The sequence below is a fragment of the Myotis myotis genome, unplaced genomic scaffold (genome assembly GCF_014108235.1).
Source record: "Myotis myotis isolate mMyoMyo1 unplaced genomic scaffold, mMyoMyo1.p scaffold_m19_p_3, whole genome shotgun sequence".
NCBI classification, from domain to species: Eukaryota; Metazoa; Chordata; class Mammalia; order Chiroptera; family Vespertilionidae; genus Myotis; species Myotis myotis.
This window is the reverse complement of record NW_023416335.1, coordinates 80,601,138-80,625,640: the sequence shown is the minus strand read 5'-3', so window position 1 is coordinate 80,625,640 and position 24,503 is coordinate 80,601,138. Positions and strand designations below refer to the sequence as shown.

The window sequence follows — 24,503 nt, the reverse complement described above, 5'->3', positions numbered from 1 at the left end:
AAGACTGAAGACTGAAGCCAAGCCTCGCTGCAGCCGCAGCGGAGAAGCCAAGCCTCGCTGCGGCTGGAGGGGAAAAGCCTAGCCTCAAGGCTTGGCTTCTCCACTGCAGCTGGACCAAAGGCCTGGGTCCCAGGTGCTGGAGGAAAACCGGTGCCGGCAGCCAGGGGAAGGGAGGCCTATTGTGTGAATCTTTGTGCAATGGGCTTCTAGTTGGTTAATAAGGTTATATAGGTTTCAAGTGTACAATTCTATGATACATCATCTTTATGTTGCATTGTGTGCCTACCACCAAAAGTTAAGTCTTCCTTTACCATATATTTGACCCCCTTTACCCTTAAAATGGGGAAATAGCATGGGAGTGGATTTCATTTTTAACTGTCTGTCTTCTACAAAAGGATAGCAACTCTCAGCATTAGTAAGTGGTAAGGAAATAAGAGCATTTGTAGGAAGAACACATATTGTTGAGACTTAGTAATAAACCCTGGTTATAATTTTAGGTTTCTAAAGTTTTAAAGAAGTAGAAAGAGGGATAAAAGGAAAAGTGAATGTTTGAGTATTACCTCTTCCTGCAACTGGAAACCATGCATCTGAAGAACTGATTCAAAGAAATCATTGTTTTTATACTTATTTGATCACCTTTAATGATATTCTTCAAATCTAAAATAGTTAATATTCTGCTGTAATGTTGACACTTCAGTATAAAATTACAGAAGAGAAAAAACAATATGTAGAAGGATAAAATTACCTATATTTTTTTAATGAGAAGAGTTTAGAAATAGTGTATTTAGAAGTAAATTAAGAAAAAAACCTATGTCATAGAAGTTGTGTTGTGTAGGTTTGCTAGTTTCGTTTTCATTAACAGTAGGTAAAATAGTACAACTTTGAGGAAATAGGTTTTAGTAAAAATAAAAATTCTGGTTTGTTTTACCTCCATATAAAAACTTCTTCCCCCTCCCCCACCCCCTCCCTCTCCTGCTCTTCTTCCTCGTCCTCTGAAATGAGCTCGTCAGAGAAAGACAAGTGCCATATGATTTCACTCATATGTGGAATCTAATGAACAGAATAAACTAACAAGCAAAAGAAAGAGAGAGATTCATAGATAGAGAGCAGGCTGACAACTGTCTGGGGCTGCATGGGTGGTAGTGGGGAGATTAAGAAAAGAGAAAAAAATCTCTTTTTAATCTTTTCTGTGTAATTACAGGGTGTAGGAAAAAACAAGATTGTTGACAGATTCCTTCATCTGCTCAATAGACCCCGAGAATATATCCAGCTGCACAGGTAAGAGGAAAAGCCCCATACCTCTTAAGATCTGATTTAATCATTTAATTTTCCTCAGTACAACTTAAAAATACTTTTTTAAAGTCCAAATGTACTAGTATAAACCAGTTTCATTTCTGTTCCTCCTGCTATTATCTCTCCTTTCCTTAAAAGGTAATAAAACCAGGCAAAATTTATTTTTAAAGTGACTAATACTTTGTAAACATGAATTAATAGATATTTTGTGGACAGAGAGTAATGAACTTTATATTCTAGGAGCAGATTTCATCAACATAAAGGCTCTTAAATTAGAAGAAAAATATGTAGAGGCAAATCCCACTCTGACAGGAAGCTAAATTAGCCCCCAAGGGAAACAATAAACTATGAATCCCAGGTATGAGATAAGGAACCAAAAAATACGGAAGAAATAAGTTAGTTTCTTTGCCTTCCTTGAAAACACTTTTTACCTAAATTTGTAAAAATTTAGGGATAGTTTTTAATCAAATAGATTTTCTAGACGTGAATTGTTTTTAGATTTATCAGTTAACCTATTCCAAATCTTTTAAAAATTAAATATAAGCACGTCAATAGAGGGAACTGAGGAGGGAGGGAGAGAGAGAAATTAAGGAATATACCAAGTAATAAGCAACTTAAAACTAGATTAAATTGTTATTGTTTTAAGCCCAGGAGATAAAAAACAAAACAAAAAACATTGTGTAGTGGAAAAAACATTGGATTGAATTATAAGAATTGTTTTCTTGTTTGGGTCCTTTCACTAAATAATTATGTGTTCTTAAAAGATAATTGTAGAAGAAAAGAAGGCAGAGTTAGTGGGCCAAAAGAGAAGAGAACCAAAGTAAAACAGAAGAATGGTCAAAACCTCCTTCTTGGGATTTGAAGGAGTAACTGGCACCAGACTAGTCCCACCACAGTAAGGTTCACAGGCACTGGGAAAAGAATAACCACCAGAGATAGCTGTGCACTGAACAACCACTAGAACTCCCGCATGGTCAGGGACTTAAGTAAATACTCCTGGTATTCACATTAAAAGCTACTCTACAGACACCCTTACAGAGTTTAAAAGTAAGCCTTAAATTAATAAGGATGCTTTCTATTTAACATTATTTAGAAGTTTTTCTCATATAAAATGATTTTTGTGTGAATTTTTCTCATACAAAATTAACTGCTTAGCTGAACAGATTTAACCTTGAGTGGAGAAAGACTATAAAATCCAGATATTCAACAACATAGTATTCATAATGTTAATCATTCAATGGAAAATTGCTAGATATACAAAGAAGCAAGAAAATTGTTTAATAGAAATAGACCCTAAAGTGGTAGATAATGAAATTAACAGACAAGGACTATAATATAATGCCATGAATATGTTTAAGCATTTAGACTGTAAATTTCTTCAACCTGATAAGAGACATCTATGAAAAACCTATGACTAACTTATAGTTAACGGTGAAAAACTAAATGCTTTCCTCCTATGATTCTGGTAAAGGCAAGGATAGTCAGCATTATGCTGAAGATCCTAGCCAGTGCAATAAGGCAAGAAAAAGTAATAAATGGCATACATGCTCAAGTAGAAGAAGTAAAACTGGCTCTTTTTAGAGATGACATGATTGTGTGTATAGAAAATACTAAGAAATCTACACACACACACAAAATCAACTAGTATGTGAATTGAATAGGGTCACAGAATACAAGGTGAATGTAAAAAAAATCAAATGAACAATAGGGAAATAAAATTATAAAAGTACTATTTACAATAGCATTAAAACATGAGATACTTAGGAATAAATTTATCAGCATATGTGCAAATTTTAATTTGCTAATTTTAATAGGGGAAAATTATCTCAACTTTTAAACTTCTGTAAGTCACCTGTATAGTTTCAGAAAATTTCTAGCCTATTCCCATACTTCTCATGGTTCTTTTTTGTATTAGTGATGCCTTATATAAACCTAGGAGTTTTGACTCACTTTTATAAGTAAAAAAAGAATATACTATATCAAAATGGCTAGATGTTATAGGAGATATAGAATGGATTAAGAAATGAAATCTCGCCAAAACCGGTTTGGCTCAGTGGATGGAGCGTCGGCCTGCGGACTGAGAGGTCCCCGGTTCGGTTCCGGTCAAGGGCATGTACCTGGGTTGCGGGCACAGGATGTGCAGGAGGCAGCTGATCGATGTTTCTCTCTCATCGATGTTTCTAGCTCTCTCTGTCTCTCTCCCTTCTTCTCTGTGAAGAATCAATAAAATATATTTTTTAAAAAAAAAGAAAAGAAATGAAATCTCTATATTTAAGGAGCTGTAATACTGTTCTTGTTTGTAATTATTTCAATTTTTCATGTTCACTGAATATGAAAAACTTCTTATTTTTTTCCCTTACCTTTTAAGCATTTCCACCAGTTTTTTTGTTTTTTGTTTTTTTAAGTTTGGGAAAAATAATGAAAGAATCAAAGCATTTAACTAGTTTGCTAGTTCTCACCTTAATAACTTTTTATAACATATCACTGTTTTAGTTTTTGAGCCATGGCAAGACCCCTATTTTACAGTTTAAGGATGATTCAATGAACATTGCAATTTTTCATTCTTAGGAGAATTTGTGCTGCTTTATTTTGTTTACATTGTGTTTAGTTTTCACTGTTTAACAGTGCCCTTAAAATATGTAACTGTCTGAAAGTTTTAATGAATGTATATACTGCTGCCACTTAAGCATATGATGTCAATTTAGAGCAAAACCAAATAATTTAAATTTTATATTTTAAAATAGTTAAGCAGAAGGCCAACTTTTTCTTAAGAATGACTTCAGAACTTGAAATCAGTTCTCAAGTTTATTCCCCAGAAAGAAGTCACTTTTTATGAGAGTCTCTTTTTATAGTGGGATAGTTTCTCCATTTCTTTATATTGGACAAAATATTTTTTAAGAAAGGTATATTAGGCTCAGCTACCTCAGTCAGTTCTGATTATAGATTATGGAAGTTACTTAATCAGCAAAAAAGGAGGTAAAGAAATATAACTGATATTTAATAATTATTCTTGGGTGTATGTCACACTCATTGTAAACAGGTCTTTTGCTTATGATTTAATTTCTTTAATAGCTATAAGAAGTTTTGATGCATCTTATTTTTGTAGGACTTATTCCTTCTAATTATTGGTATAAAGTTGTTAATAATATCATCTTGTGATTTAAAAAAAAATATTTTTTTATTGATTTCAGAGAGGAAGGGAGAGGGCGAGAGAATCATTGGTTGGCAGCCTCCTGCACGCCCCCCTTACTGGGGATAGAGCCCACAACCTGAGCATATGCCCTGACCGGGAATCGAACCACGACCTCCTGGTTCATAGGTCGATACTTAACCACTGAGCCACACCGGCCAGGCATCTTGTGATATTTTAATGTCCCTGGCTCAGTCAATGATATCTTTATTTTTATTCTTGGTATTGGTTATTTGCCTTCTCTCTTTTCTTCATGATCAATTTTGCCAATCCTATTGGTGTGTTCAAGCAACCAATTTTTGTCATAGTTGAATCTCTCTTTTGTATTTTTCTTTTCTCTTTCAATATTTCTGATTTTATCTTTATTGTATCCTTCCTGTTGTTTTCTTGGGTTTAGTGTGTCCTTTTTAAACTTTTTAAGATGTATGCTTAAATCATTGATTTTCAACCTTTAATCTATATATGTGTTTGAGGCTATCTATTTTTGAATCTCTCTTTGGGTTTTAGTGTTTTCATAAACTTCTCTTTGAGTCTCAGTGTTTGCATCTCTTGAGAGGAATAGACAGCATTTCTAATATCTCTCTTATTTCTATACTAGAGGCCCAGTGCACAAAAATTTGTGCACTCGGGGGGGGGGGGGTCCCTCAGCCTGGCCTGTGCCCTCTCGCAGTCTGGGACCCCTCGGGGGATGACCATCTGCTGGCTTAGGCCCGCTCCCTGGGGGATTGGGGCTAAGCTGGGAGTCAGACATCCCTCTGGCAGCCTGGGAGCCCTCGTGGGATGTCCACTTGCCAGCGGGGAGGAGGCCTAAGCTGCAGTCGGACATCCTTAGTGCTGCTGAGGAGGAGGGAGAGGCTCCCACCGCCACCGCTGTACTGGCACCCATCAGCCTGGCTTGTGGCTGAGCAGAGCTCCTCCTGTGGGAGCGCACTGACCACCAGGGGGCAGCTCCTGCATTGAGCGTTTGCTCCCTGGTGGTCAGTGCGTGTCATAGTGACCAGTCATCCCCAATTGTTCTGCTGTTAGGGTCAATTTGCATTTTACACTTTTATTATATAGAATAGAGGCCTGGTGCATGGGTGGGAGCCAGCTGGTTTGCCCTGAAGGGTGTCCCGGATCAGGGTGGGGGTCCCACTGGGGAGCCTGGCCAGCCTGGGTGAGGGGCTGAGGGCCATTTTCAGGCTGTCCACACCCCCTTCAGGGAGGGAGGTCCTGCTGGGGTGCCTGGCCAGTTTGGGTGAGGGGCTGATGGCTGTTTGCAGGTTGGCCACATCCCCTTCAAGATGGGGGTCCCTGCTGGGGTGCCTGGCCAGCCTGGGTGAGGGGCTGATGGCTGTTTGCAGGCTGGCCAAGCCCCTGAGCCGGGACCCTCACCCCATGACGTTGTGGCCAGCCTGGGTGAGTGGCTGATGGCTGTTTGCAGGCTGGCCACGGCCCCCAGCCACCCAAGCTCTCAGTGGAGGCTGGTTGGAAGCAGTATCTGGGATTTATTTATCTTCTATAATTGAAACTTTGTTGCCTTGAGCGGAGGCCACAGCCGGCCAGGGCAGGTGGGAAGCTTGGCTTCCTCCATTGCCGGGGCAACCAAGCCTCCTGCTTGCTCCAGCTCCGTGGCTGCCCGCCGCCATCTTGGTTGGGTTAATTTGCGTATAGTCGCTCTGATTGGCTGGTGGGTGTGGCTTGGGCATAGCAGAGGTGCGGTCAATTTGCATGTTTCTCTTTTATTAGATTAGATTCTGATATCTTTGAATAGGCAAGAAGAAGGTGGTGTTAAAGTGTTTTAAAAAGTTTAGATTAGAGATGCGTACTTCTTACCTAGAATGTCTTTTATACCAACCTTTTCTTGTGAAATAGCAAATGATAAAGAATTACATACTGCTTATTTATATTTGTATAATTCTGACATTGGCTATATATATGTGTGTGTGTGTGTGTGTGTGTGTATTCTAGAGCCTGGGTGTACGAAATTCGTGCACGGAAGGGGGGCGTCCCTCAGCCTGGCCTGCGCCCTCTCACAATCCAGGACCCCTTGGGTAGGGTCCCTAGGCCTGGCTGATGATCAGGGCCTATCGGAGCTTTCCTTGCACCGGCTGCCAGCAGCTGGCCCTGCCCCTGCCGCTGCCACTGCTTGAGCTCCGCGGGCAACAGGCATGGGGTGTGATCGCTTGGCTGGCCTTGGCCTCCCTCTGTGGGGCGATTGCTGGCCACCCTGCACACCCGCCACAGCATTGCTGGCCGATGGCCTGGGCCTTGGGGCTCGGTAATCAATAGCTGTGCAGAGGGTGGCCCTGCCCCCCCTCCCCCCCGCACTGCATAGCCACTGGCCAGGTAGCCTGGGCCTCCCTCTTTGGGGCAGTTGTGGAGCCCCCCCACCCCCGATTGATCACCCTGCTGCCGGCCAATGGCCTGGGCCTCCCTCTTTGGGGCGATAGATCGCGGAACCCCCCAATTGATCGCCCCACAGAGAATGGCCTGGGCCTCCCTCTGCCGGGCAATCATGAGGCAATGGCGGGGCTCCCCAACCAATCACATCACACCTGCCTTGGCTGGCCTGGTGCCATTGCGTGTCATAGGGTGGTCATTCAGAAGGTCCTCCAGGCGGTTGTTCTGCTGTTCGGTTGTTCAGTCAATTTGCATATTATGCTTTTATTATAGATAGCTAAAGAGAGAGAGAGATGTTATCTATAAAAACGCTTTCTATATTTAAAATGTAATAAAAATTTCAAACCATATATATTTTTAAAATATATTTTTATTGATTTCAGAGAGGAAGGGAGAGGGAGAGAGAGATAGAAACATCAATAATGAGAGAGAATCATTGATCCGCTGCCTCCTGCACACCCCCTACTGGGGATTAAGCTGGCAGCCTGGGCATGTGCCCTGACCATGAATTGAACCGTGACCTCCTAGTTCATAGGTTAACACTCAACCACATTTGTCTAGGCAAACCATATATTTTTATTTTTGTTCTTACATACATTGCTATATTAGTGATGGATGATAGTATTACAAAAAATTTCCTCACTTTAACAGAAACCCCAGGTATCTCAATTTGGTGATATTTGATATTTATTATGTAATGTTAGAAGTAAAAGGTTCTATTTCTGTTTAAAATATGTCATATTAAAGATTTTTCATTAATTAGACTGACATTTCCATTTCAGTGTGGTGAGTTTTTGCCATTAAGACTTGTATTTGTCATAAAATTTAAGCTCATAAAATTGCTTTAAAAGAAAGATATATTTTTAAAGACATAAAAATAGTGGTCAAAAATGTTTAGACTTCTCTGATCTATGGGTGACCTACTTAAGGTCTTTACTTTGTTTATTTTAGATTCCTTTTAATGGATTTGTGATGTTACCATCTAAATAATGTCATACTCAATTTAGGTTTATGGATGTCATTCTAACAAAATTAGGTATGAGCCAATTAAAACATAAGTAAAACCATCATCAAATATACATGAATGGCCTTTTTATATTATAATGATCAGATCTTATAAGATAAGTAAACTGGTCAATTCATGTCCTTAGTTAAAATCAAGATATTGCCCTAAGCATATGATTTAGGTAATTTAAAAGATTAATGGATATAATTACTTGTGATGTTATATACTTCAGATAGAAGAGACTACATGGCTCACATTTGTGAAGTACATTTATTTACTTATTTTTTCATAATTTTATGTTAATTTGACATTAAAGACACTTGATATGTCAATTTTTAGAGCTATATTTCCCCCTTGGATAAAAGTACTTTTTTGTGTTGCAATCAGAATTATCTTAAGGTTTTTAAATACTGATGCTACCAGATTTTCCCCCCACTTACTACCTCTTATACATGAAGATGAAGGCATAGGTTCAGGCATGAGCATGACCTATTCTCTTGGTTATTTTTCTAATAGAGGAGCCCATTGTAAATATAGAGTTCCCAGGTCCCCCAGTATAGTTCCAACTTTCTCTTCCAGTGGGATTTTCCTCATGTATGCTTCACTTATTCCAGACTGGACCATTCTCTGTCCTACTCAGTTTTGAACTTGTATCCATGCCTGTCTTTATTTTCCCACCTAAAATGCACTCTATTTCTCTCCTAATCCTTTAATATTTGGTTTACATCTATATGGAACTTTATTATTCTGGGTGTAACTCTTCCCTTCTCTGAAACTCCATAGGACTGAATTTGTACCATTGTGCTAGAAAGAACATGAACTTTAGACATCAAATTGCATCTTCGCCATTAAGTTCTGTGTGGCCTTGAACTCCTCCATTGGTAATTTCCTTTCCTATCAAGTTGAAATAATAATACCTTGCAAGGTAGTTGTGAAAATTAAATGAGAGAATGTGTGCAAAGGATCAACCACAATGTCTGGTATATTTTAGGCACCTACATTTTTAGGCAAACAAATAAATATTGGTTTCTTATTACATACCCCACTTTCTTGTCTCATTTCATATCTTATTTTTATCACACAAACACCCACACCCCCCCACACTCCCCACCCCACTTTCTCCAGTTGTGCCTTTCCAACATAGGGAACTTTTTGAGAGCAGGAGTCTTGTTTATTTGATATATATTGATTCATTCACCTAATTTGTATTAGATTCCAGTTGATTGCCAGTGACTATTTTAGACACTGATAATGTATAGATGATGATATTGGTGCTTGCTTATTTTCTAGTGGGTGAGAATACGTCAACATTTATAATATAGTGTTGTATATCAGTTATGAAAGAGGTATATGCAAGTTCTGTGGGAACCTTCTGAGTGTATTTATGTGTTGTGGTGGAAGGTTCCTGGAGAAGGTGGCACTCAAATAGTCTTAAAGGACAAGTAGGGATTTTCTAAGTGTAGAACAGAGAAAGGGGCATTATTCTTACTGAAAACAGGCTATCTAAACACCAGGAAGTGAGAGTCAGCTTGCTTTATCATGGGATGTATGTGCATAGATGTAACAGGAAGATGTGGGCCTTACTGGGATTCATGGGCCCTGCTGATGTTGAATTTTATCTTGAATGCAATGTGATGGAGTTAAAGGAGGAAAGATCATTATGACCATAGTCTGTGGGTAGCTCAGAGTCAGATGAGACTTGAATCACAGAGGGGACTAGGAGGTGATTGCAATAATCCAGATAAAATTGTTGGGGCTGAACAAATATAATGCCAATGAGAATGGAAAGAAAGGACATATTTTAAATAGTTTTAGCTGGCTAATTTTAGAAGCCTTCTTAACCATGTGGAGGGTGAGGCAGGTACTTTGTGTGGTTCCCAATGCACAGTGGAATCCCGATATGTATTTGCTGAAATGACTTGATATGTGCTAATTCCATCTGGACCTTCCAGCTCAAGCTCCCCTATGGTCACCCCTCCCTGCTTAGAAGTTGTTTTAAATTGAGTCAAGTGCCTTATCTACATACTAGAGGCCCGGTTCATGGATTTGTGCACGATTGGGTTCTGGCCAGTCCTTGCCCATTGGGCCAATTGGGCCAGGCCAGCCGGGGGGAGGAGTCGTGGGTGGTTGGCTGTCCAGCCCCGTCCCCAATTGGGATGGGAGGGGCAATCAGGGGCAGGGCCAGTCAGGGGAGGAGCTGGGGCTGGCCCCGCCCCCTGGTCAAACTCCTGGTTTTGGTCACGGTCAAGGGGACAATTTGCATATTAGCCTTTTATTTTATAGGATGTATAACCTGTTTCTCATTATGCCAGTACTCAAACCCCTACGGCAGTGGTCAGCAAACTGCAGCCCCTTGAGTGTGGCTCTTCCACAAAATACCACGTGCGGGCACACACGTACAATGTGATTGAAACTTCATGGCCACACTCAAGGGGCCAAAGAGCTGCATGTGGCTCATGAGCCGCAGTTTGCCGACCACTGACCTAAGGTGCTTAAAATATTGCGTTGTGGATTGTTATTGTTATAGCACCAGCTTTTCCCCTTTCATATTTTTATATAATTCTTCTTTGTGAAATCAAATGAGATATAATGAAGTGTAAAACTATACATTGACTCTCATCAGATCAATTATCTGGGATGAATGATGACATGCTTTAAAAAGCACAGCATAATTCAACATATAAGTCTTTCCTCAGGCTGACAAAAACTGAATGTGACAGTATAAAATTTGAAATTCATAAAGTCCCAGAGGACAAATAGATGTATTAGTAAAAGATAGAAAAACTAAAAGCTTTTCTGAACTCTCCTGGAAAAAATTATTATTGAGCCATTAAGACATTCTTAGCACGGGTAAGAGCAGTAGAGAACTGGAGGCATGCCAGCTGCTCCACAACACCTCTGGGCTACTCCTTCTGCCTCCTCTTGCCCATTATGTATTTGAAAAGGCTATTTTAGAAACATTTTTATCAGAAGTTGGACAGTAGCTTTCCCTTTAAGAATGCCTGCCACTGCCTCTAAATAAATTATGCTTGTACCTCTAAGTTTTCCATGTATATCTTTAGATTTGTAATAATTTTTTATTCTTCTTTCGGTCTCCAAATCCAATTAAGTATTATTTTTGGTGGAGTCTTTAGGGTTTTCTATATAAAGAATCCTGGCATCTGTGAAAAGTGCCACTTTTGCTTCTTCATTCCCAATTTGGACGCCTTTTATTTCTTTCTCTTGCCTGATTGCTCTGGCTAGGACTTCCAGAACTATGTTGGGCATCCTTATCTTATTCCTGATCTTAGAGAAAATTTTAATGTTGATAGTACTTTAGTCAGAACCTCATTAAATCCTAGCCGTGTGGTAAGACTGTTGGTCAACCAATTCTTACACTCTGTATTTCAGTCTATTTTTAAAAATTCTAGCATTATATTTCTAATACTTGCCCAGCATGACTCCAAGGTCTTTCCTTTGTCCAGTTAGTCCATATTTTCACATTTTTTTTTTTATTGCTTAAAGTATTACAAAAAGTATTACATATGTCTCCTTTTTTTTTTCCCCCGCCCCTTGACAATCCCCTGGCCTCCCCTACCCCCCAGTGTCTTATGTCCATTGGTTATGCTTATATGCATGCATACAAGTCCTTTGATTGATCTCTTACCCACCCCCCTCGTGCCCTCCCACCCTCCCCGGCCTTCCTGCTGTAGTTTGACAGTCTATTCGAGGCAGCTCTGCCTCTGTATCTATTTTTGTTCATAAGTTTATAATGGTCTTTATTATCCAGAAATGAGTGACATCATGTGGTATTTTTCCTTCATTGACTGGCTTATTTCACTTAGCATAATGCTCTCCAGTTCCATCCATGCTGTTGCAAATGGTAAGAGTTCCTTCTTTTTTATAGCAGCATAGTATTCCATCATGTAGATGTACCACAGTTTTCTAATCCATTCATCTACTGATGGGCAAGTAGGCTGTTTCCAGATCTTAGCTATGGTGAATTGTGCTGCTATGAACTTAGGGGTGCATATATCCTTTCTGATTGGTGTTTCTGGTTTCCTGGGACATGTTCCTAGAAGTGGGATCACAGGGTCAAATGGGAGTTCCATTTGTAGTTTTTTGAGGAAACTCCATACTGTCTTCCATAGTGGCTGCACCAGTCTGCATTCCCACCAGCAGTGCACAAGTGTTCCTTTTTCTCCACATCCTCTCCAGCACTTGTCGTTTGTTGAATTGTTGATGATAGCCAGTCTGACCCGTGTGAGATGGTACCTCATTGTTGTTTTGATTTGCATCTCTCGGATGATTAGTGACTTTGAGCATGTTTTCATATGTCTCATGGCTTTCTGAATGTCCTCTTTTGAAAGGTGTCTATTTAGATCCTTTGCCCATTTTTTGATTGGATTGTTTATCTTCCTTTTGTTAAGTTGTATGAGTTCCCTATTAATTTTGGAGATTAGGCCCTTATCAGATATGACATTGTCAAATATGTTTTCCCACGCAGTGGGTTTTCTTGTAGTTTTGTTGATGGTTTCTTTTGCTGTGCAGAAGCTTTTTATTTTGATGTAGTCCCATTTGTTTATTTTCTCTTTAGTTTCCAATGCCCTAGGAGCTGTATCAGTGAAGAAATTGCTTCGGAATATGTCTGAGATTTTGTTGCCTTTGGATTTTTCTAGTATTTGTATGGTTTCCCGTCGTATATTTAAGTCCTTTATCCATTTTGAGTTTATTTTTGTGTATGGTGTAAGTTGGTGGTCTAGTTTCATTTTCTTGCGTGTATCTGTCCAATTTTCCCAACACCATTTATTGAAGAGACTATCTTGACTCCATTGTATGCTCTTGCCTCCTTTGTCAAATATTAATTGAGCATATTGGGGTTGATTTCTGGGCTATCTATTCTATTCCATTGATCTATATGTCTGTTCTTGTGCCAGTACCAGGCAGTTTTGAGAACAGTGGCTTTGTAATACAGCTTGATATCTGGTATTGAGATCCCACCTACTTTGTTCTTTCTCAGGATTGCTGCAGCTATTCGGGGTCGTTTTTTATTCCAGATGAATTTTTGGAGAGTACATTCTAGGTCTGTGAAATATGCCATTGGTATTTGAATGGGAAGTGCGCTGAATTTATAGATTGCTTTGGGCAGTATGGACATTTTAATGATGTTGATTCTACCAATCCAAGAACATGGTATGTTCTTCCATCTCTTTATGTCTTCCTCTATCTCTTTTTTCAACATCCTGTAGTTTTCTGAGAAGAGGTCTTTTACCTCTTTAGTTAAGTTTATTCCTAGGTAGCTTAATTTTTTTGGTGCGATGGTAAATGGGATTGCTTTTTTAGTCTCTCTTTCTGCACATTCACTATTGGTGTATAGAAATGTCATAGATTTCTTGGTGTTAATTTTGTATCCTGCTACATTGCCAAATTCTTTTATTAAGTCTAATAGTTTGTTGATGGAGTCTTTAGGGTTTTTTAAGTATAATATCGTGTCATCTGCAAATAATGACAGTTTTATTTCTTCTTTTCCAATTTGGATGCCTTTTATTTCTTCTTCTTGTCTAATTGCAATGGCTAATACTTCCAGTACTATGTCGAACAGGAGTGGCGAGAGTGGGCATCCCTGTCTTGTTCCTGTTCTTAGGGGAAATGGTGTTAGTTTTTGTCCATTGAGTATGATGTTGGCTGTGGGTTTGTCATATGTGGCTTTTATTATGTTGAGGTATGATCCTTCAATTCCCACCTTGCTAAGAGTTTTTATCAAAAATTGGTGTTGAATTTTGTCAAACGCTTTTTCTGCATCAATTGAATGACTGTGTGGTTTTTTTCTTTCAATTTGTTTATGTGATGTATCACATTTATTGATTTTCGAATATTGTACCATCCTTGCATCCCTGGGATAAATCCTACTTGGTCGTGGTGTATGATCTTTCTGATGTACTGCTGGATCCGATTTGCTAAGATTTTGTTGAGGATTTTGGCATCTATGTTCATGAGGGATATTGGCCTGTAATTATCTTTCATTGTGTTGTCTTTACCTGGTTTTGGTATGAGGGTGATGCTGGCTTCATAGAATGAGCTTGGAAGTGTTCCTTCTTCTTGGATTTTTTTACTAGTCTGAGGAGGATAGGTTTTAGTTCTTCCTTGAATGTTTGGTAAAACTCCCCTGTGAAGATGTCTGGTCCTGGGCTTTTGTTTGATGGAAGCTTTTTGATGACTGCTTCAATTTCTTCCATAGTTACTGGCCTATTGAGATTTTTAGATTCTTCCTGATCAAGTTTTGGAATGTTGTATTTTTCTAGGAATATGTCCATTTCCTCCAGGTTGTCTAGTTTGTTGGAGTAGAGTTGTCCATAGTATTTATTAACAATCATTTGTATTTCTGTGGGATCTGTTGTTATTTCGCCTCTATCATTTCTGATTTTGTTGATTTGGGTCCTTTCTCTTTGCTTCTTGGTGAGCCCGGCTAGAGGTTTGTCAATCTTGTTTATCCGTTCAAAGAACCAGCTCTTTGTTTCATTGATTTTCTGTATTGTTTTTTTGGTCTCTATGTCATTTATTTCTGCTCTAATCTTTATTATCTCCTTCCTTCTGCTCACTCTGGGCTTTTCTTGTTGCTCTCTTTCTAATTCTTTGAGCTGTAGATTGAGATGATTTTCTACCATTTTTTCTTGTTTGTTAAGATAGGCCTGTAGAGCTATAAACTTCCTGCTCAGGACTGCTTTCATTGCGTCCCAAAGGTTTTGGATTGTTGTGTTTTCATTGTCATTAGTTTCCAGGATGTTTTTAATTTCTTCTTTGATCTCATTGGTAACCCAATCAATATGTAATAACGTGCTATTCAGCTTCCAAGTGTTTGAGTATTTTGAGTTTTTGTTGTTGTAGTTTATTTCTAATATTATGGCCTTGTGGTCTGAGAAGATGCTTGGTGTGATTTCAGTCTTCTTGAATTTGGGGAGACTTTGTTTGTGACCCAATATGTGGTCTATTTTTGAAGATGTCCCATGAGCACTTGAGAAGAACGTTTATTTTGTGGCTTTGTGGTGAAGTGTTCTGAAGATGTCAATTAAGTCCATCTGATCTAGTGAGTCATTTTGGATTGCTGTTTCTTTGCTGAGTTTTTGTCTAGCGGATTTATCCAGTGATGTCAGTGGTGTATTAAAGTCCCCTACTATGATTGTTTTGTTGTCGATCTCTCCCCTGATATCTTCCAGGAGTTTTCTTATGTATTTGGGTGATCCTGCATTGGGTGCATATATGTTTATCAGGGTTAGATCTTCTTGTTGTATTGATCCCTTTAGTATTATGAAGTGGCCTTCCTTATCCCTTGTTATGCCCTTCACTTTGAGGTCTATTTTGTCTGATATAAGTATTGCTATCCCAGCTTTTTTTTCATTTCCATTTGCCTGAAAGATATTTTTCCATCCCTTCACTTTCAGTCTGTGTGAGTCCCTTCTAATGCGGTGGGTCTCTTGTAGACAGCAAATATATGGGTCATGTTTTTTTATCCATTCTGCCACTCGATGTCTTTTGATTGGACCATTTAGTCTATTTACGTTTAAAGTTATTATTGAAAGGTACTTGTTTGTAGCCATTTCTATTTTTTTTTTTTTTTTTGTGGCTGTTTTCTTTCTGGGCTTTTTAGTTCTTCTTTTTACACCAGTCCCTTTAGCATTTCTTGCATTGCTGGCTTGGTGGTGATAAACTCCCTTAGCCTTTTTTTGTCTGTGAAGCTTCTTATTTCCCCTTCAAGTTTGAATGATAGCCTTGCTGGATAGAGTATTCTTGGATTCAGTCCTTTGCTTTGCATCACTTTGTAAATTTCTGTCCATTCTTTTCTGGCCTGGTGTGTTTCTGTTGAGAAATCATTTGATAATCTAATGGGGGATCCTTTGTAGGTAACTCTCTGTTTCTCTCTTGCAGCCTTTAAGATTCTGTCTTTGTCTTGTACATTTGCCATCATTATTATGACGTGTCTTGGTGTGGGTCTTTTGGGGTTCATCTTGCCTGGGACTCTCTGTACTTGTGTAAGTTTTTTCTTCCCCATATCTGGGAAGTTTTCTGACATTATTTCTTCAAATAGATTTTCTAATCCTTGCTGCTCTTCTTGTCCTTCTTGCAGCCCTATTTTGCGTATGTTACTTCGTTTCATGTTGTCCCGAAGCTCCCTTAGGCTCTCCTCCTGCTTTTTAATTTTTTTCTCCAGTTGCTGTTCAGATTGAGCTTGTTTCTCTGCCTTATCTTCTAATTCACTAATTCGGTCCTCTGCTTCTTCTAGTCTGCTGTTGAAACTTTCCATGGTATTTTTGGTTGTAGCTATATCACTTTTCATTTCTTCCTGATTCTTGCATAGGTTGTTGATTTTCTCATCCATCCGGTGAATGAATTGTACAACCATTATTCTGAATTCTTTTTCTGTCATGTTGCATGCTTCAACTTCATTAATGTCCTTTCTTGGTGACTCCTCATTGTCTTTCCTCTGGGTGTTGTGTCGTCTCTTCATTCTGATTATCTCCCGATGGTTCAAACGTCGAGTTGCGTGGGCCTGGGCCATGTGCAGTGGGAGCCTCCCACCACCCTAGTGTCACTGAAGAGCTCTGACACTAATATGTGTGGTTGTTGTGGGTTGGTGGGAACCAGGCTCGCTCAGAGTCAGTGTTGTCAGCGCTCAACGTGGCCTCGTACGCGCCCTTAGAATCACGGACCCTGCCTGCACCGTGCTGAAACAGAGACCCCCCTGAAGTGTGTTGAAAACCAGAGCCCCTTAGCGTGCGCCAGGAGCCAGAGTTCCCCAGAATCCAGTATCAGAGACTCTGTTGCTTCGCGGGACCTTGCCTTGAGAATCAGGGTCCCTGTGTGCCCTTTCACCAGGAATTGGAGTCACTGGCTCTTAGTATGAATGCACAGGAAATCAGGATCTCAGGCACAGGTGAAAAGAAACAGTCAAGTCACTGGTGCTTGGTGCTGCCACCTACCCAGAGAATTGGGGTCCCTGGGCCTGTGATATGTGGGACAAATTTCCGGTGCTTGCGTGATTGCTCCCAGCTCAGGGCTCAGAAGCCGACAGTGCGCCTAGGCTCAGTTCCTGGGGTTCGTGCATTTGCTTCCAGCCCAGGGCTCAGAAGGTGGCAGTGTGCGTAGGATCAGTTCCTGGGGTTTGTGCGATTGCTCCCAGCCCAGGGCTCAGAAGCCGGCAGTGCGCCTAGGCTCAGTTCCTGGGGTTCGCACATTTGCTTCCAGCCCAGGGCTCAGAAGGTGGCAGTGCACGTAGGATCAGTTCCAAGGTGCTAGTGCACTTCCAGGCTAAAGTTCCTGGAGCACTGAGGCCCTGGCAAGGGGTGGGTCTATCAGTTAGTTACTCTGGTGCTGCCTGCAAGCCTGTGGGAAGGGGGGATGGGCTCTGTTACTCAAGGATCTGCTGTGGGGATTTCTGAACTTTTGGTGTCCGCAGGTCTGTAGCTGTGGTCACAGGTCTCTGTCCCCGGTGGCTGCAGGGTCCTGGTATGCGTCTGAGATCAGACTGGGTGGTGCTGAGGCCAGGATCCTAGTCTCAAGCAGCTCTGTTTCCCAAAATGGCGTGGTCGCCGTGCCTGTGCTGGCCGCCCAGGAGTGTCCTCGCAGGGAGCGGGACTCCGCCGCCTAAGACTGCCTGGTTTAGCAGCCCCTTAGAAGACCTGCAGAATCTAACTGTCCCTAGCTCATACACACACCACACGCGTCCACACACTCCTCTATCGCTTCCTTGCGCTCTCACACTCTCTCCCTCCCTACCTTCCTGCTGGTTGCCATTTTCTACATATTTTTTTTCCAATGGTTATAGCCTTATTAAATTTTATTTTCTGTTTTTTTGACCAGATTATTAAACTTACTTTGGCTTTTAATTGTATATAACATACGAGTTGTGTTATCAGTAAATGTAATAGCTCTGTTTTCTGTAACTCATAAAAACATAAAAACATAAACCCAAGTACTTGCTGTTGTCTTTTACATGATGCTCCTCCCAGGCTGACACTGCCTCAGTTCTTTCAGTGCACCTACCAAGTTAATGTGAGTGAAAGAGGTTGGTGAGTCAGACCTACAGACAGACTCCTGAAATGAGACACCAGCAAGTAGCACGCTCTAGCTCTGGGTCAGCCATGGGCAAACTACGGCCTGCGGGCCGGATCCGGCCTGTTTGAAATGAATAAAACTATTGAAAAAAAAAGACCCTACCCTTTTATGTAATGATGTTTACTTTGAATTTATATTAGTTCACACAAACACTCCATCCATGCTTTTGTTCCGGCCCTCTGGTCCAGTTTAAGAACCCATTGTGGCCCTCGAGTCAAAAAGTTTGCCCACCTCTGCTCTGGGTGGTTTTAGAAGAGAAGACTAGAAACAAAGAGGATGCTATGGGATTCTTTTTCATTTTTATTTCTTAAGTCACAAATTAAACAAGCTTGTGAACCCCTCGTACAATGTGGATTCTTTCTCAGTTTTGTTATACCCCTTGCAGTTAGAGAATAACTACATTACTTTCATGTTTTATATTCTTTAATTAAGAAAAACGTCAAAAATCCAAAAAAAGGAAATAAAAATATATAACTCACGCTCAAATTTATTACTCAGATTTAAAAGCTGTTAATATTTTTTTCAAATTTGATTCTACTCTTTCTTTTGCAGAAACAAAACACTATATATAACGATAAATTTCCCTTTAACCACCACCTCCAATCTCATCTTCCCTTTTTCAAATCATTCACTATTATCAATTTCGTTTATAAAATTACTATTATCAATTCAGTCCTTTGGTTTGTTTTTTTTAAACATGTAAAGCAAATTTTTGTTAAGAAAATTTTATTTCACACTAACTTCCTCTATAAAGTCAGTGATATTCTGATGGGCAGATGGATTTTTAAGTCCTTAGTTGATATGAAAATGAAATTAAAATCAATCTTACAGTTGTTTTAATGTCAGATTATGTTAACATGCTTCACAGCATGTCTCAACTACATAACCTTGCTCTCCTCTCTCTGGCCCTCTCCAATTAGCATTAGCAGCAGGTTTCTTACAGAATCCTTAAGTAAGTGGATAGACTGAAGAAGTATCCTGGACCAGTGCCCAAACAATCCTTTTATTCATTAAAATCTTTTTAAAAGTTGGTTGAGTTTATAAAGTTCTGTTTCTCATAAGTGAAGCAGATATTTCTGTAGCCAGACTCTTCAGGTGTGAGCAACAGTGACAACATGGGCAGAAGGGATGGCATGCGGTGCTTAAATTCACTAAGTCGATTTGTACTTAATGGGATTGCCCGGTTCACAGCTTCTTAAGTAATTTCTGTTAACTGAGATATAGCTGTATTGTCTGTGCAAGAAGAATTAAAAGCATTTGCTGAAAAGTCTAAGAATTGTTTCTATATTTAACTTCATTTAATCATCCAAACAGTCAACAGATACCTAGGTCAAGTACTTCAGAAGCAGAGCAAGAGATGGAAATGCTTGTGTCAGTGACTTTAGAGGGAGAGCTTTTAGTTGAAACTCATAGGGAAGTGAAGAAGGCAGGATAAAGCTATGGAAAGGTCTTAGTTGAAGCTTGACCTCAGCCTGTTCACAGGGAGCTCTGGAGAATGGCACCCTCAGTTACCCCACCTGGAAGCAAGAGCAATAGCCTTTTTTGCCCTCGTATCATTGAGTCATTGGTTAAGGGCTTCCCCCTAGGAGATGGGTAAGGGGAATCTCTAACCTCCCAGGCATTTTTAGGTGAGGTAGTCCCATTGGTGGAGGGCAATTCTCTAGAGAAGCTGAGCTTCCAGGAGTCAACACTGCAGTAGCTGGGGATGGGCGTCAACATCTACTACAGGACACCTACTGAGTGCAGTCCCTGGATCTGTCTGGGGCCTTGAGAAAAACAGAAGCTTCCTTTCTAATGGTAACGAGGAAATATGCAATAAACAAATAATTCAATAAACAGAAAAATATCAATGCCTTAATGGAAACGGTATAAACATTTTTAAAGGGCAATGTGATAGGAAGTAAATGGGAAACTAATTGGGGACTAGAATTCAGAAACATTAAGCTTGACAACAGTTACTACCTTCGTAATTGTGGGATTTGCAGGAAGGCATTATGGCATTTTAGCAGCTTTGTCTGTTCTGGAGACTCAGTGGGTGAATTGACTCAGCATAGGGTGGATCCATAAAGGATTACAGATTGCTGTGACTAGAGGGTTGTGAGAACTTGGGCTAGTGACAGTGTAGAATAGGACAGCCAACACCGAAGGTACCAGACCTCGATAGCATCTCACCCTGGGGAAACGGTGTTACCAGGGATGCTGGTACTGGTGGGAATATTGGTGTGATAATCAAGAAATGAAGGGAAAAAAGGCAGACATGTACGAGGCTTGTCATAAATTCCTAAATGTAAGATGCATAACCTCTTTGAGCATGACCAATGTGTCGTGTATCTCATTCTCTAATTAGAATGGAAATCAGGAACTGAGCAGAGCTGAACCTGCAGCTGAGGAAATGGAATAAAGCAGGGGTCGCGCTGCTGGCTTTCCAATCTGTAAGAACAAAGGTGTCTTTATATCAGAACACAGACATACAGACACACATTCTGAATGTGATTTTTTTACCAACTCTCAGTGACAGTGTATATAATTGGATGCCATTTTCCACCAAGGACTTAAAAATTCTGCTACTGTCTTACCTGAATAATGTTACTAATACTGAAGTATTCAAAACCAAGCCTTGCCATAAGGAAGGAGAAAGTAGGCTTGCACAAAGCAAGATGTCTCCAGTGTGATATAGCATAGAAATAATTTAAGACCCTTAAAGCCAGACTTACTGAAATATTTTGTAATGAGATAGGAACTGACTGTGAAAATCTTTTAACTACATAGTCTCACTTATAATCTCATTGCATTTAAAAGTCTGTCAAACTTACACGTTTGTCTTTAACAAAGTTGTATTCACAGTTTGTTGATCCTTCTATGTGTTAAATGGCTGCTAGAGAGAGATGCTATATCACAGATATTTTAAAAATTAAAAACAAATTTTTAATTTGACCCTTTGAGGTAAAGATCATGCGTTAGCAGTAAAGAAGAAGATAACTCCTTTAAATAAATCTCTGGTGAAAGCATTTTTAAATCAAGATATTTATAACTTTTAATTCTTAAGTTATTAAGGCTGAAAATAATGTATGTTACCCTATGATATCATAATGTAATAAAAAATATATATTTTGCCTTTGTCTCTATTCATGGCACAAGAACTTCTAAAACTCTTGCCATCCATTTTCTGAGTTTTAGGACTGTCTTTTGATAGATTTCCATTCCCAGTCCTAAGACTCATGGAATCTCTATAGTGATAAGTCCTTTATTTTGCTACTAAGGTGACTCTAGGGTTTCTAGGTAGCTTCAGAATGGGGGCAGGTTGCCAGAGGAACCAACCTTGTGATTAGAGGGTTGGAACTTTCAGCCCCCCCGCCCCCCCGCCCCTATCCCCCCCTCCACACACAGACACACACACACACACACACACACACACACACACACACACCCCCCTCAGGGAAGGAGAGAGGAGAACCACTGAACATTAAGTCAGTCAGCAATGGCCAGTGATTTACTCAGTCACACCTACCTCCATAAAAATACTAAACAGTGGAGTTGGGAGCTCCCAGGTTGGTGAACACGTTGAGGTGCTAGGAGGATGGCAACCCAAAGAGGCTTTGGAAGCTCTGCTAGTTCCTCCTTTCCCCCAAATCTCTCAGCTCTTAAATTGGGCTGTTCCTGAGTTGTAGCCCTTCTAATAAACCAGTCTTCACAAGTAAAATGCCGTTCTGAGTTCTGTAAGCTATTCTAGCAAATTATGGAACCTAGAAGGGGGTAATGGGAACCCTGATTTATAGCTAGTCCATCAGAAGTATAGGAAGCCCAGGGCTTGCAATTGGCATCTGAACTGGGCGCGATTTTGTGGGAATGAACCCAAAATCTGTGTGGGTGTGCTCTGGGGTGTGCGCTAACTCCACTGGGTAGTGTGAGAATTGAATCGACTCATAGGGCACTCCATTGTCATTGGTGTCTGCAGAGAATCAGAGAATTGCTGAGTGGAAAACCCACACATTTGGTGTCAGAAGTATGAAATGTAGAAATAGATTGTACACCCCTAAAATGTCTCATGTCTGCATACCAAAACAATTTGAAGTACAATTTCCTAACATGTTTAAAAAATTTTATAAAGGAATAGTTTTAGTGACCCATTTGTTCAACATATAAAATGTGGCACTTTCCAATTAGTTTGCAAAATCACTGATTGTCATTATGAAAAATGGAAATTCCCAAGCCTAATTGTAATAAAAACCTTTGTATGTTTGTTAAATGAAATTTATGTTGACCCATAGGGAGTGGAGTATTGTGCTTCTTCGGTTTAGATCTACATGTCTTTGTGAACTCTTTTCAGCTATAATAGTCATTAAGACAAGTATAAAAATAAACTGAATTAGGACTAGACCTTTAAATCACACAAACAAAGTGTATCAATCACATTGTTCCCTCCAAAAAGCCTTCTTTAACTTTTAATGAGAATAAAAAGTTTTTTGTATTATTAACAAAATCTAAAACTGCTTTTAAGGTATTTTCATCTTTAGCTCATTTTTTGTTTTTATTTTTCTATATTTTAGAATGTATCTTCTCAAAAGAAGACTCTTTTATTGATAGCATGTTTAGAGCCCCTGGCCTAGAACAGGCTCTGCTGTTGTACATGTCATTCTTTATCATAATTACATGCTCCCACCTCTGTCTCCCCTTCCAGACAGTGAGCTCTCCTTAAGGGCAAGGATTTGTCTTTGAGCATGATGTCTGGAGTATGGTGAATGTTCGATACACATTTAGTAAACAAATTAATTAATGCATCCCTCCTATCCATCTTTGAGACATCCAGTAAGAGAGTCCTGTCTCTGAAATGGATAGGTTATTGGTCCTTCATTTCCATGAAGGGAAAGTCTGACTGTTGAGTGTGATACTTAAAAAAACTGTACACTGACTCCTCACCCTATCCAGGCCCACTCCCCTCCACACTATGTAGATTCTAGACATACTCAGCGTCCCCAATTTCTCTTATACCTCCAAATTTCTATGTGTTTGTCTCTCCCTCTTCCTGAAGCACCTTCTACTCATCTCTGCCAGTTAAAAGTCATTTTCAGTCATTGAGACCTGGTTCTCTTCATTCAGAATTAATTGCCTTCTCCTCTGAACTTAGTTTTTATTTCTATTATAGCTCTTACATGAATAATATTTAATTGTCTTGTATCTCTATCATATGAGCTTCTTGAGAGCATACCTCTGAATTATTCATATTATAACACTTCATGCTTAATAATCTGCTCTACCTCTAGCAGTAATATACTCATGCATTTGTTGAGTGTTTCCTTCCACGACTCGCGTGGAGTAGGGTTCGGTATCTGAAAGAGGAGCCACACAGCAAATGAGAGAAAAAGACACGAGATAATTTTGCAATATTGGGGGACCAGGCGGCAAGTCCCGAAGGACTTCTCCCTGTGCTCAGGCCTCACCAACCTTTTATTGATCTGGGATGCCCCTATAGCATAGCCCTAGGCAGGTGACCCCCTGCAACAGGCAGACTAGCCCATCAGCAAGGATTTACATAATAATAAATGGGGGAGCAGTTTCAGCTACCACTGTCTGGACAAACAGAGGTGGCGCCTAGCTCCGACCTTTGGGAGGGCTTCAAAGGCACCCAGCCTTCAGCCTTGGGGGGGGGGGGGGGGGGGGTTCGGGGAGTGCTCTGTCTATGCTTATCAGATAGTGAAGGCAATAAACAGTTTCCCACATGCATTCATTCATTCTTAGGGCAAACATTTATTGCATACCTAAAAGGCATGAAGCATGATAATAGGCACTAGACACATAAAAAAAAAAAGGATGATATCCCCTATAGATGATATGCCTTGTAAGGGGACAATTATATGAATAACTGAAATGTTTCTTAAGTGTAAAGTACTTTTTATGGAACAATTATTTCAGCTGGGAGGATAGAAGTGAGCAATAAGGAGTGCTTCAAAGAGGAGGCCACATTTGAACTGAGCCTTTAGGAATGGGCCTTAACAGTTTGTTAGGCAAAGGCAGGAGAAGGGAAGAAAACAATTTCTAAGAGAAGTACATACAGGTATGTATGTAAGTGCTTTAAGGAGTGACCAGCTACTCAGTTTGTAGGCCTCAGGGTGCATAACTGAAGTAGCTGACTAGAATGTGTCCTCTCAACAAACATGGTTGAACATCTGTTATGAGTGATTTCTAAGCATGAGTGATTACCCCCAGCCTTCATGTGTATATTCTAGTTGCTGGTGAGAGAGAGAAGGAGGGAGGGAGGGATAGAGGGAAGGTGGGAGGAGTGGATAATATTAAATATACCTATGGGAAGAAATGAAGCATGGAAGGGGACAGGCATAGGGTTTAAGATATTTAATAGGTTGGCCAGAGATCCTCCCTGAGTAGATTGACATTTGAGTAGCACTGATAGACAGTAGCCTATTTCTAGTCTTTTGCCTCTAATAATGCCTTTTTAAAAAGTTTTCATCTATAATTAAGTAATTATTTTGTTGTTGTTGTGGTTTTGGAGATTTTCTGAATAAACTTAAATAGCAATAATACGTAAAC

General features: G+C 40.0%; 1 protein-coding gene across 1 annotated transcript in view; it reads left to right on the top strand.

Annotated features, from left to right (window-relative positions):
- Positions 1-24,503, top strand: part of VWA8 (von Willebrand factor A domain containing 8) — a 403,894-nt gene that overhangs the window by 177,436 nt on the left and 201,955 nt on the right. Inside the window, exon 21 of the mRNA XM_036297783.1 lies at positions 1,202-1,278. Coding sequence (XP_036153676.1) covers positions 1,202-1,278 — 77 coding nt within the window. The remainder of the gene's footprint in view (positions 1-1,201; positions 1,279-24,503) is intronic.